The 14,071-nt window shown below is 38.6% G+C and overlaps 1 protein-coding gene across 1 annotated transcript in view; it reads left to right on the forward strand.

Moving 5' to 3' along the window:
- ACSS3 (acyl-CoA synthetase short chain family member 3) overlaps positions 1–14,071 on the forward strand; it is a 157,858-nt gene that overhangs the window by 25,639 nt on the left and 118,148 nt on the right. Inside the window, exon 2 of the mRNA XM_045464363.1 lies at positions 9,518–9,662. Coding sequence (XP_045320319.1) covers positions 9,518–9,662 — 145 coding nt within the window. The remainder of the gene's footprint in view (positions 1–9,517; positions 9,663–14,071) is intronic.

Consider the following 14,071-nt stretch of genomic DNA (forward strand, 5'->3'; position numbering starts at 1 on the left):
AGCAAGAATGATGAACACAGATTTATAGTAGATCTGTCTATGCGATTTGAAGGTTCTGTCTAGCCATTCTTGGTATTACTATACATCTGCTTGAGGTTGATTCTGGTGAGAAAAATAAATAAAAAGGAAAAGCAAAAATTTGATGGCCCGTTTTAGTTTTTTAAAACTGAGTTTAGATGTTGTCATAAGTATAAGAAATACTCCTTTTTACCAGAAGAAAATTGAAAAGAGATGTTCTAATTAATTAATTAAATTATTTTTTTTCATTAGTGGCAGTTATAATGATATGGAGTTGATGATTTGGTCAATCCAAGAGCCAAGCAATCTTCTATTAAAATTTATAGTTTTATTAAAATATATTTAATACATAAAAGAATATTGGTAAAAATCAAATCACACAGAAGTATTTATTACAGAAAAATATAGACTATTTTCTGTATTGCACCTCAATTTTTCTTTTACCCAACTTTACCTCTCTTGTACATTTTTCTAGACTCTTTCTTGTGCTTTTATTTTTTTTTTTAAATTTTTTATGTTTATTTATTTTTGAGAGAGAGACAGACAGACAGCGAGTGGGGGAGGGGCTGAGAGAGAGAGGGAGACACAGAACTCCAAGCAGGCTCCAGGCTCTGAGCTCTCAGCACAGAGCCCGATGTGGGGCTTGAGCCCCTGATCCGTGAGCTCATGACCTGAGCTAAAGTCGGATGCTTAATCAACTGAGTCATCCAGGTGCCCCACCTTCTTGTGCTTTTCTACAAGCACAGAGATAAACATACAGGCAACTTGCTTTGGCTGAGTTAAAACTACTGTGTATTATATCTTTGTATCCAATGGGGAGAAATGGAATATTATTATTGTTTTAATGTTCGTTTTCCTGATTGTCAGTGAAGCTGAGCATCATCTTTTTTTACTTATTGACCATTATCATTTTTTTCCTCTATGGATTGTGTGCTGAGATTCTTTGCCTACTGGGTTTTTAATTTTTTCTGTATTGATTTTTAGGTACACTTTAGATATTGTTGAAGTTAAAAATATGCCTTTCCCCTTGTTATTTATGTTGACAATATGCCTTTCCCGCATCTCAGCTTTATGCTGTCCTCTTTTCCATATATATGTTCATACACACCTATATGAACACCTACACACACACACACACACACACACACACACACTCATCTGAGTGGCCAGGTTCAGGTAGCTAAGTGGAGTACATCTCAGAATCCAGGTAAGGATCTTAGTTCATGTGTCAGTAAATGTAGATTTTGGTTACTTAAATCCTTCTTACTGTGATTGAGAGAAAAGAGGGGATTTCCAGGTGGCAATGGATATGTGGGGTTCCTAGGCCTCCTGGAAATTATATAGAACCTTGTTCTTGTCCTACTCCTAGATCATTCACGCAGAAACTTGTTTCAGAAAGTTAGCCTCTGGGCTGGTGAAAGTTTGTGCAACATGTATGTAGGTGTGGCTTATGTGTTAATAATACATCCAAACATTTATGGCCTGTTTTTTATTCCTACTTGCCTCTGATCTTAGAAATAGTTCAGAGTTCTATTGAGAGCCTTTTAATGAGCCTTTTAATTACGTGCTTGGGGTTTATACTTTCCCCATAAATGTATTCTATAGTATGGTTACATAATTTTTCTACACATTATTTTCTTTCTTTAATCTAACTAATAGTATCTAAGAATCTTTCCATGTCAGGAGTCCACTCGCATCCGCCCTGTTTGGCATGACTTCTGGGTTTAGCAGTCATTCTGCTTCTGTTTGCTTCATGTAGTCCCCAAATTTGCCACTGCTGTGATCTCGTGGTCACTCCATTTCTGATGGTTCCACTGCTGCTGTCAATTTCATTTCAGTTTTATATTTTTTTCTGTTTTTCGAGTGAGCTGTGGGGTGCATTCAGATTTCTTTCAATTTTCTGCAGAAGGAATTCAGGGCAGAGATGGGGTAGAATAGAATATGAGGTTTTTTTTCCTTTCTTTCTTTAACAGAACTTAAAGCTGACTGAGTTTAAAGAGAGAACTATTCACAAGACTCTACTGACAGAACATTCCAGTAGTTATAGCTAGAAACTACATAGCCTTGACAGAGACTCTGATATATATATATATATATATATATATATATATATATATATATATATATATAGGAGTGTATGCATAATACATATGGGAAGAATGAAGCATCATAAAAAAGTGAGGACAGTAAGCATTAGTCAAACATTGATGCTTGTAAAATTGACTAAGGATAAATAAATATAATTGTACTATCATTTAATATATGCATATGTATATATATACATATATATATCAACACACACATACACAGACGTCATGTGATACATCTATGTGTAGATGTCTCTTATGTGATTTGAAGGTTCTGTGTAGCCAGAACTTTTGAATATGTGTGTATACACACACACACACGTATATTATGTACATGTGCGTAATATGTATACATGCACAGTTGTCCTACAATACATATGTATAATATATTCTGTATAACATGTATTACCTACAAGTTTTATACATGTATGAATATTTATTGGCTCATATCAAAGATCAATATAAAAACTGAAACCAGAAGAGAGTAGTATGAAGTTTCTTAGACAAAGAAATTGTAAAGGAAAATGAGTATTTGACTATATGCAAATTTCAAATAGTTTTAAAATGTTTATTTATTTTGAGAGAGATGGAGGGAGGGAGGGGTAGAGAGAGAGAGAGAGTGAGAGAATTCCAAGCAGACCCTGCACTGTCAGCGCAGAACCTGACAAGGGGTTTGATGTCATGACCCATGAGATCATGACCTGAGCCAAAATCAACAGTAGGATGCTTCACCAACTGACCCACCCGGGCACCCTAACAAATTTCAAATATTTTTATATCAGGAAATGGCATGAATTAAAATTAGTGAATAAATTGAGAAAATAATTTGTAAGTGTCAGACTTAAGTCTAATGTTCTATATAAAGCGCTTTTAAAACTTGGTAAGACATCATACTTAATACCAGTAACCAGAGAAACTAAAATTGAAACTATTTTTCAATTCTCAAATTGAAGAAGATTGAGAATAATCTGTATTTGGAGGAGTGTGATAAAATGGAATTTCAGGTAATGCTGATTGTAATATAAATTGATTCAATATTTCCAGAAGGAATTTAATTATTTGATGTATGTGTTTGATTGTAGGAATGACATTTGCCTGCAAATGTAATAAAAAAACAATGTAACCAATATTTCTCTATAAGAAACATCATTTCAGGATCATTTAAAATAATGACAATATTATGAAAGGCAATTTGCAACAATACAGAGTTAACTTTATTATTGAATAGCCATTGAATGTAATATGATGCTGTCATTAAATGTATGTTGTTGTTGTTTTTTTTTTTTTTAATTTTTCAGGCTCTTGGGAAAAGCTCATAATGCAATCTTAAACATAGAGGCAAAATATTTACATATATAAAAAATAAGAGACAATACTCTAAAGTTATTTTCTCAGTTGTCTAGAGGGGGGCATCAGTTATTTTAATAATCTGGGGAGACAAACCCTTTGGAACCTACTCATGAATTTATAAGGGACAATGCAGAGCTATCACATAGGAGGCTTTCAGTTGACCTTTACTGAAATGATTTGAGTTAAAATGAAATAAGAATCTTGTCATAGTAGAATAATCAAATCTTTGAGCCAGAAGGCCCCTTGCAGGTCACTTGCTCCAGTCAACCACAGTAAACCAATCTTTAATTGAGCCAATTTATAGTGGTATATGCACTAACTCTTACCACCTCTGGAGCCATGCCAATTTGTCATCTCCTGCGGCAGTTCTTGTTTAACACTGTTTGCAGGCCCTTCCTCTGAATTTCCTTTCTGCCCTCCTAAAGGGAGCCCTTAAAATTTTCAAAACTTCTGTAAGGGTATCCCTCAAAAAGAAAACCCTAGGGTATAGTAACCTATATACTAAACTTGTACATATTTCCCCTGCTCTTAGCCAGTGTCATGGAAGCCTAGTGGGATCCTGAACTTGTACCCTAGTCCGGCAGTAATGAGATACCCCTCACGCCCACCAGTGTCAAAAGAGGCCATTAGGGGAACAGGGACTAACACACCTGTACCTGGGAGTAATGAGACGTCCCTCTCCTCCATTGACACAGTGTTAGAGGAGGTCTGGAATTTAAATAGAATCTTTAAATAAGCTCCACAGTCTCAGTAAGATGCCCACGATGTCCAGGATACAACCCTAAATCACTTGCCGAAACTGAGATGACACAGAGATTGGAACACTCTGAAAAGGACCTTAAAGCAGCCATCATGAAAATGCTTCAACAAATAATTATAAACAAACACAAAATATATTTTTTAAAAGCCTCAATAGGGGCGCCTGGGTGGCTCAGTCGGTTGAGCGTCCGACTTCGGTTCGGGTTATGATCTCGCGGTCTGTGGGTTCGAGCCCCGCGTCAGGCTCTGTGCTGACAGCTCAGAGCCTGGAGCCTGTTTCGGATTCTGTGTCTCCCTCTTTCTCTGACCCTCCCCTGTTCATGCTCTCACTCTCTCTCTGTCTCAAAAATAAATAAAATGTAAAAAAAAAAAAAAGCCTCAATAAAAGAAATAGAAAGCTTCAGCAAAGAAATTAAAGATATAAAAAAGAACCAAGTGGAAATTTTAGAGCTGAAAAATACATTTACCAAAATAAAAATTCTCTGAATTGGCTCAATAGCAGAATGGAGACCACAGAGGAAAGAATCTGTGAACTTGATAGTAAATAAATAATTGATAAATGAGTGAATTAATATGTGAATAATGATACATGTCTAGATGCCTAAAGATTTGGGTTACAAGTGTGGCATTCTTGAATTTCTTGCCAAATGTCCTGGGAATTATTCTTTTTAAGTCTCTGTTCTCTCAACTTTAAAATGAGTTAGTAAAAACTACCCTGACTACTCTAGCTGGATTCTAAATCCAATGTTTCTTGAACACCTACTAATATTTTTATTCATTGATTTATCAAATATATACTGCATCCAAATACAGAAGAGCTTCTATAGTAGATCCTAGTGATGAAGTTTTGGGGTGATGGTGGGGTGATCCGGAGCCAATAGCCAAGATGCAAAAGGTGATGTTATTAAAGCATGGGGATAGGACACTTGGGCAGAAGAGCAGCTCTCTACCCTCAGGTTGGGAGACGTGGGGTCAGGGATAGAGTAAGTCTCTAAGGAATTTTGGAAGCAAGATTTCCAAGACCTTGAGGGGCTAGCTGTTGGTAGCGAAATTCCATTTATTACTGTTTAGTAAAACCTCAGTCATGAGACCCTTCAGATGCATATTGGCCATAATCTTGGAGTACGATTGCTAGCATATGTCTTGGGGGCAGTTGAGATAAAGCAAGTAGACTTACAGGATCTTCAAGGTTGGGATAATGTTAAACCAAGATTCTCTTTTGCTCCTAAAAGTGTCATTATCCAGGCAGCTGGGCTTCTAGAAGGAGGTCACTCTGCCAGTTTCAAGGACTTGTCAATGGGCTGTAGGCAGGAAGGGAATTTAATTTTTCATTTGCCTTAGTTTCCCACATTCCCATGGTGAGCATTTAAAACCCCTTTCCTTTGTTCTTGAGTAGCCAGGAGTGCCTGAGGAATATCACACATTCCACTTGGTGGGGAGGTTGCTGTTAGCCTGTGTTTTGCCCTCAGCTTGCCCCACACTCCGACATCACTAGGACTATAAGGAGAATAAGGCATTTTCTCTGCTGTAAGGTAGATTACAGTATAATGAGGGAAATATATCAGTAGGTAGACCAATTGTTAATACAATGTGGTAAGTACTATGGTAGAGATGTGTGCATAGGGCTTTGGAACTGCTTGGGGGAGGTAAAGGTGGAGTAAAGGTGGAGAACGGTCACAGAAAGAATCCTCAGCTGAGCGGATTCAGGAAATCTAGATTTTATAATTCATTAGAGCTGGAGTGTGGGAAGTTGGATGAGGAGAAATAAAGCTGAGATGAATGGGCTTTGCATGCCATCTAAAGATACATAGTTTTTATTCTGAACTTCATGCAACAGTAGTAAATGACTTTGAGCACCAAATAGTTGGTATGAGAACATTTATGAGGAAAAACATTCTTTAAAAACTTTTTTTTTTAATTTGAGTATTGTTGACACACAATTTACATTAGTTTCAGGTGTACGGCATAGTGATTCAATTTATACGTTATACTATGCTCACTCACCACATGTGGAACTACCTTCTGTCGTTGTACAATGCTATTGTATCGTGACCTACATTGCCTAGGCTGCGCTTTTCATCTTTGTGACTTCATTACATAACTGGAACCCTGTATCTCCCACTCCCTTTCACACATCCCCCACCTCCTTCCCTCTGGCAACCATCAGTTTGTTCTCTATATTTATAGGTCTGATTCTCCTTTTTGTTTGTTTATTTATTCATTTGTTTTGCTTTTTAGATTCCGCATTTGAGTGAAATCATGAAATTTGTCTTTCTCAGTTTGACTTATTGAGGAAAAACATTCTAATAGCATAGAGAGTTGTCTTGAGAGGATAGGGTAAGGCCTGGGGCAGGAGGATTAATTAGGAGGCAGTAATTCTAACCCAGGTTGTGAATGAGAGAACTGAATATTTACAGAGACTAATGTAATGTTACATGTACCCAACTGAATATAGAGAATGAGGGGTCAAATCTGACTGTGGGGTTTCTAATTCAGGTCCTTGGGTGCAAGGTGGTTCCTTGAAATATGGAAAACAGGAGAAGGGGAGGGTTTGCATTTGGCATGGGGCTATGGGTTGAGATAGGGTGAAAATGACTTGTTTTGGACATGTTATTCTTTCCAAATAGATGTTGTTGGAGAGGAAATCCTGTATCCTTTGTCGTTCTTTTGGCTGATCTATTAATTAAATTGACGTAAAGTGAAATTAATAGGAGAAAAATTAATTTTGGATGTATGGGAGTCTCACACAGACATGAGAGGTTCGAAGAGAGTCAGACCGTTGAGGTTTATATGCCATCCTGAGCTAAGGAGAAGGGGGTGGGGGCCTAGAGCTTCAAAGGGAAGGAAGACAGTTCACGGGAAGATGGGAGGAGCAAGTGTTTGGTAAATAAACGTTTGCCATGCCATGCAAAGGCCACGGGATACAGAGAGGAATTGAATAGGCCCTGCCAAGTACTCTCCACTCCCCACTCCACCCCTACCATGCCCAGCCCATACTCTTTGTACTTATCTTCAGTGATAAGCCTTTCCTTGGACTAGGCCCTGTATCTAAATTCTTAGAGACAATAAAGAGGGGAGGTTAAAAAGTCTTCCTGAGTCTTGGTACTTGATTGTCTTCTACCCAAAATAACCTACCTTCCAAAGTAGCATGTTTTGGGGAGGTTCATTCTGGACTCCCTTCAATGTCCAGCAGACTGTTGGCTATAAGAGTATGGAGCTCAGAAAGGAGGCCAGGGCTGGAGCTGAGGATGGAAGTTAAAGCCATATGAGTATTAAGATCACCCAGGGAGTATATGCAGAGTGAGCCAAGGGATGGATATGGAACCTTAGGGATCACTGTCAAAGATCTGGCAGAGGAAGTAGACTCCGTGAAAGATATTGAGAAGGAAGAAGAGGAAGGAGAATAGCCAGCAAATGATAAAGTGAACCCTTCATCAGTCTTTGGTATTGAGAGGGCCTCTTTATTGTGCAATGTCATGAGTGTAATTAACTGTTGAGCACAGAGTGGTAGAGTAGAAGTTGTAGATAAAGAGAAGGACAATAATAACAACATCAAGAAGTATTCCAGCAAGCCAATAGTCCATGTGTCCGAAACGTGTTCTTTTCAGAAACAAAAACAAAAACAATACAAATAAATATTCTTGTGGGAAAATTCCATAGAACGTCTTTTCTTCTTTCTGATACAAAACATTGAGCAAACTATCTTTTTTCTTGGCATGTTAGCTAATTAAAGCCACAATTATGCTGCATGTCAAATCATCATACCAAATGTCCAAATCATAACATATTCGGCAGTTATTTCCATGTATCTCTAGGTTGTCATGGGGTCAGATGACTGGAAACGTTGCTCCTAGACATGTATCTGACTGGGCTACACTTCCTGCTTCTTGGGCTCTCCTCCACCTGCAAATATTTGCTTTGGATACTAGGCCGAGGAGGCAACAATCACAGACACCTGGAGGCTCTTCTGGAGAAAGTAGAGGTGAAGGAGAGCAGGCACAGGTGCCTTCACGCCTCTGCTTGACTTATGTCAGCTCTTTGGCCAAAGCACAGTCACCTGCATGAGCCCCAAACAAGGGAAGTATTCTCCACTCGTGGAGGTGGGGCAAGGGGAAGAGACGGTATTTTTGAACAAACATTGAATCTTTCACACTTGGTGATTCAGAATCTTTACATTAACTACTCCTTGTGCTATGCTGTCAGGTAGTCATATTCGGGTTATTGAAGTATATAGGGTCATTTGACCCTGAGTAAGTGATCCCTCCTCCTGTTGCGTTCTCTATGTGTTATTTCTTAATGCTGCCACTGTATCTATAGCTGCTTTTAATTCACTGCCTCATTTCACATAGGGCTTTTTGGGTGAAGACCTGAAGGTGATATTCTGCTATCTGACAGGACTTTTTCTTCTTGCTTCAATGTTTTTTTTTTTTCCTATTATTTTGCATTGTTATGATATTTGCTAGCCTGATGTTGGGACAAATAGACCATTACTGTCCTTGTATGCTTTGGTTTAATCCCCTCCTCCTAGAGAGGGGGCAAATGCAAAACTTTTTCTTTTGGAAAAAAAATGAGCTATATTTTTCAAAACGTTATCTCCATCCATCTACATGATGTCTGTGTTTTCAGAGGAAGGCATTGATAAATTGGGAGATGAAAAGTACGAAATTGCAAAAGTTTTTGAAAAAATTAATTAAAATGTTATATGCATGTCCATACTTTATTCAAATTATGGAGCATTTCAAACATGCAGAATAGAGCTTATCCATTTGGGCAATTGGAGGCATCCCACTTAATTGAAACAAATGTGTGCGTGTGTGTGTGTGTGTGTGTGTGTGTGTGTGTGTGTGTGTGTAACTCTTTTAAAGGAGAATTGAATTTTCCAGTAAGCTGGTCTGTTTACAGCAGTTACCCAAACTCAGTCATACATCTGCCATTTGTTCTCTCAGCCTAATGCTTCCGTGGGCTGCACTGTACTTACATACAATTCATTTCATCCATTTCACGTAGATTATTTTGGTGTCTATACTGTCGTTCCGTCCTAAGCAATAAAATCTACAAAGCTGTCACCTTGAAGTGTGAGGTATATTTTTTTCTAGTGCACATAAAAGCAAACACATATGAAAACAAAGATGTCACTTCTGTACCATCTTAAATGTCTACTTTCTAGATATTACCTGGCATTGCATGTGTGCCACGGGAAGCACTAATTTAAGGGCAGCACTGCCAAACTAGAAATATACAACCTAGTTAAGCAACAGTATATTTTGGAAAGAATTATTAACCTTTACCTTCCAATTTTTCAGGTTTGTGGAAGGAATGCTTAACATTTGTTACAATGCCGTTGATCGTCATATTGAAAATGGTCAAGGAGATAAGATTGCTATCATCTATGACAGTCCTGTTACTGATACTAAAGCAACTATTACCTACAAAGAAGTTCTGGAGCAGGTAATATCATACACTTTCTGTATATGCTGTTTGGAAATGCTATCGAAATTACTTAAAACACATTCATATAGTTCAAACTTTAATTCACTTAATTCACTGACATGTGTTACTTTGCTTTTCTTTTGATGCACATTGGAAAAAATAGAGGTATGTTAACTAATTGAGTTTTTATCCCTTATATTTATATGTTATTGTACTGGAGAATACTCATTTTACAGGGAGAGGTGAGTAAGACTCTAAGAATATGTTCAAATCCTCTCCTGGCCTCTGCTTCCACCCATGTTGCCATCCTGTCAGCCTGGCTCCTTTCAGCTCTTGTACCAGTGCAGCAGCCTCTCCCAACCTCCCGATGACCAGCCTCCTCTCACGTTAGATCACCACCTAGTGTGACACCAGAGTTTTCTCCCTAAGGAACAACTAGTTAAAAATGTTTTCCTTAAAAATTACTGTTACTTAGGGGTGCCTGGGTGGCTCAGTCTGTTAAGCGTCCAACTCTTGATTTCAGCTCAAGTCATGATCTCAAGGTTGGTGGGATCGAGTCCCGTGTTGGGCTCCGCGCTGACGTAGTGGAGCCTGCTTGTGATTCTCTCTCTCCCTCTGTCTCTCTCTCAAAATAAGTAAATAAACATTTAAAAAAATTACTACTACTTAGTATAATCTAGACTCCTGTGATGTAGAAGACATTTGGAATCTGATCACAGCATTTCTGCAAGCTTTATTTCCAGATATTCTTTGCCATAAACACAACTCTTCTTCACCCTGGGGATCCTGTCTTGCCCTTAGGCACTCCTGGCCCTTTACAGGTCTTTTTACATACTGTGCCTTTCCCTTATTTGTTCCTTTTTGTTGTTCTTTCCCATCTGTTTAGTTCTTGGGTGAATTATAATACTGACAGATGAATTATGAGACTCACTCACTCTTTCTTCCTTCCTTCCTTCCTTCCTTCCTTCCTTCCTTCCTTCCTTCCTTTTTTTCTTTCTTGAGAGAGAGAGAGCACACATGCACAAGCAGGGGAGGGGCAGAGAGAGAGAGAGACAGAGACACAGAATATGAAACAGGCTCCAGACTCCGAGCTGTCAGCATAGAGCCCGACATAGGGCTCGAACTCAGGAACCCTGAGATCATGACCTAAGCCGAAGTCGGACGCTCAACCGACTAAGCTACCCAGGTACCCCATGAGATTTTCTTTGAGCATTAGGGTGGAAATGAGGTTTCACAAGTAATTATAAAAGGATTTGGGTATTGTGGACTATGTAACACATATTCTGTGGGACATTTACTTATATTGATTTAAAGAGAGATAATAGTATAGGGCAGGGTTTCTCAACCTTGACACTGTTGACATTTTTAAAGCAGAGAATTCTTTACTGTGGGGTGCTGGTATGTACATTGTATGATGTTTAGCAGCATTCCTGGTCTTTAACCATTAGATGCCAATAGCACCCCTCCAGCAGTTGTGATGACCAAAATGTCTCCAAACCTTGCTAAATGTCCCCTGGGTGGCAAAATGGTTACTAGTTGAGAACTACTGATTGGGCAAAGTGTGTCACAGTAGGGTTTGGAAGCATTTGCTTTTAAGTTAGGGCTTGTGGAAACACATTCTCTTCTTTTGCTTTTTAAACCTATTTGGTGTTTGTGCTGGATTTTTAGAAAATCTGGTCAACTTTCCTTGACTCTCTGAAATTATACCCTTTTATGTCAGCAATATTCTTGTTTATTTTTCTAAGAGATTTCAAAAAAGGCAACTGGGACAATCCAATGTCTCAATCCTGAGTTGTTGCAAACAATTAAGAGAAAATTTAAACCCGTTTTGCTCAAGCTGGGTCTCAGCCTGGTTGTATCAACAAATGCCAGCTTCAGCTGATGTAAATATAAGAGGAATTCATGAAAAGGGAAGACTGAAGAACTGGATTCAGGAAGAAGTAGCCCCAAGAGAGAGAAGGGGCAGCGGTAAAAATTTAAGGAGAACCTACAAATTGGTAACTAGACTTGCTGACTTGAATTAATCTCCTAGATTGACATATTAGGAACACCTACTTGGCCAATTTTAGGTTACATGCCTAAAGCACCAGGCAGTGGAGAAAGAGATGTCTTTTCCTCTTTTGATTTCATAGTAGGAATTCCAAGATAATAAGAGGGAAGTTCAAATGCTGGGCAGCCCAACACAGAACAAAACAAAATACTGCCACAAAGATACTGTTGGATACTTTGTATTGGTCTGTAAGTGGGAACTCTATTTTCAGAATGAATTAAACACAGACAGAGCTCACACTGAGCCTGAAGAGAGAAAGAACTCCATTAGCAAATGACCTTGTTACTCATCTGAAGCCATGTTTTATTCGAAGAGATAATGAAATTTCCCGATTACCTGTTATACTCTGTTTTATTGTAGGTTTACATTTTCAGCTTTTAGATGAGGTTTTGTCTATGATTAAAATCTTATTCCTATGATTTGGGCATATTGTCACAGTTTCATTTTATTAATTTAAGGCCTAAGACACTGGTGAATCTTAATTAGTATACAGATTAGGAAGCTTATTTGTATATTACACAGTATTATCTATGCCAATATTGAATTTGATTCATAACCAAACATCAGAGTCAAAAGGAAAGCTTTAGGAGCACCTGGGCCACCTAAGACTTTAGTCGGCTAAACATCTAACTTCAGCTCCGGTCATGATCTCACAGTATGTGAGTTCTAGCCCCGCGTCGGGCTCTGTGCTGACCGCTCAGAGCCTGGAGCCTGCTTCGGATTCTGTGTCTCCTGCTCTCTCTGCATTTCCCCGCTTGCACACTCTCTTTCTCTCAGAAATAAATAAAAACATTAAAAAAAACTAAAGAAAAACTAAGAGAAAGCCTTAGAGAATCATAAAATAAGAGTTAAGTAATTTGCTCATTTTCTATTTTTTTTTTTAGTCAATTGTATGAGTGTATATGATAAATACACATTTTGCTTAGAAGCATTTCTGCTAACCCATCTTGATTTTCTAATATGGAGTCTGGACTCTTAGACCCTTTTGAGGTTTGTACTGGTTCATTGGTTTCAGTTTAGCCTGACATCAAAGTACTTAAAAGGCCTGTTTCTCTCACCTGCTGACAGCTTCTGATTCCCCAGGCTTTTCTTCTCTAAAGTACTAAAGGAAGAAGTGTTAGGAAAGAGGGAGGCATTGTGCTTGACTTTGATTACCTGCTCCTGGTTCCCTGTGGCCTTTATTTTATTAAGTAGAGAAGACAGAGGAAGAAAGATTTAATGGTAATGCCATTGAGAACAAACAAAGAGAAGTGGCTTTGTACTTTAACTTGTTTTAACCTCCCCCATCTCATTTCTACTGGGAGTTTCTGGCTATGTAAAACTTGATTAAGTTAGTTAGCATTTCTTATTTAATTAGCGGACGGACAAATGTTAGACTAAATTGTTTCAGTGACATAAAAGATCTGAATGATTCAGAAGTAGAGCTTTTCCGAAACTTTCATTTTTTATGTAGATCTGGTAGTTTATACAACCCTTTATTAAGATTTTTGTATAGTGATTTGAACCTTGTTCTAGATCCATTCTTTATTCATTCAACAAGTATTGACTTTGTATGCCAAACCTTGTTAGGAACAAGGGATACAAGCTAAATGCACCATTCCATAACTTTAAGGAGCTAAGAAACCCATATAAACATGATCAAGGTGATGTTTGAGGGTAGTAGTATATTCTGTGGAAACACATGGGAAAACATGCAGTTCAGCCAACCGTTAATATGGCATAGAAAGACTTTCTGGAAGAATCAGTGCCTAAAATTGCCAAACCACCAAAAGTGGGAAGGGAAGTGGTGGACAGGAGAGTCCTGCAGACAGAGGTAATAGCACCTCCAGAGATCTTCAGGGCAGGGAGATCCTAGCACCTCTGCAGTGGCTTTGGCAGAAAGCTCAAGTGGGATGTGCTTTCCCATGAGCCAGACTCTCGAGAACTCTGAGTGTGGCACTACAGATTTGTTCTTAATTCTGAGAGCGTGGAAAGAAAAAAAGCAAAAGCCACTCCCCGCTGTGACCTGTGCTTCTGCATGATTGCCTCCAGTGACCTACTCCCCAGCCCCACTGCATCCCACACTGCAGCCCCCTGCCTCATGCAGCCAACTGTCAGCTTGCTCCATTCCCAACTTAGAGGCTTTGTACTTACCTACCTTCTGCTGGAAATAGTTTTCTTCCAGATATCTTATGGTTCATAGGACCTGGGTATTACTTTCTCAATGAGATTTTCCCTGGCCGTATTGAAGACAAATGTTCCCATGTGCACATCACCTCGGATCTTCCTTTTCCACTTTCTTTTTAATTTTGCCACTTATTACTCAGTACCTTTGTTTATATTTTACTTGTCTATCTTCTTTAGTGCTGGTTCCTCTTCTAGAATGTACTTTGCATCA

This window comes from Leopardus geoffroyi, chromosome B4 (genome assembly GCF_018350155.1).
Source record: "Leopardus geoffroyi isolate Oge1 chromosome B4, O.geoffroyi_Oge1_pat1.0, whole genome shotgun sequence".
Taxonomy (NCBI): domain Eukaryota; kingdom Metazoa; phylum Chordata; class Mammalia; order Carnivora; family Felidae; genus Leopardus; species Leopardus geoffroyi.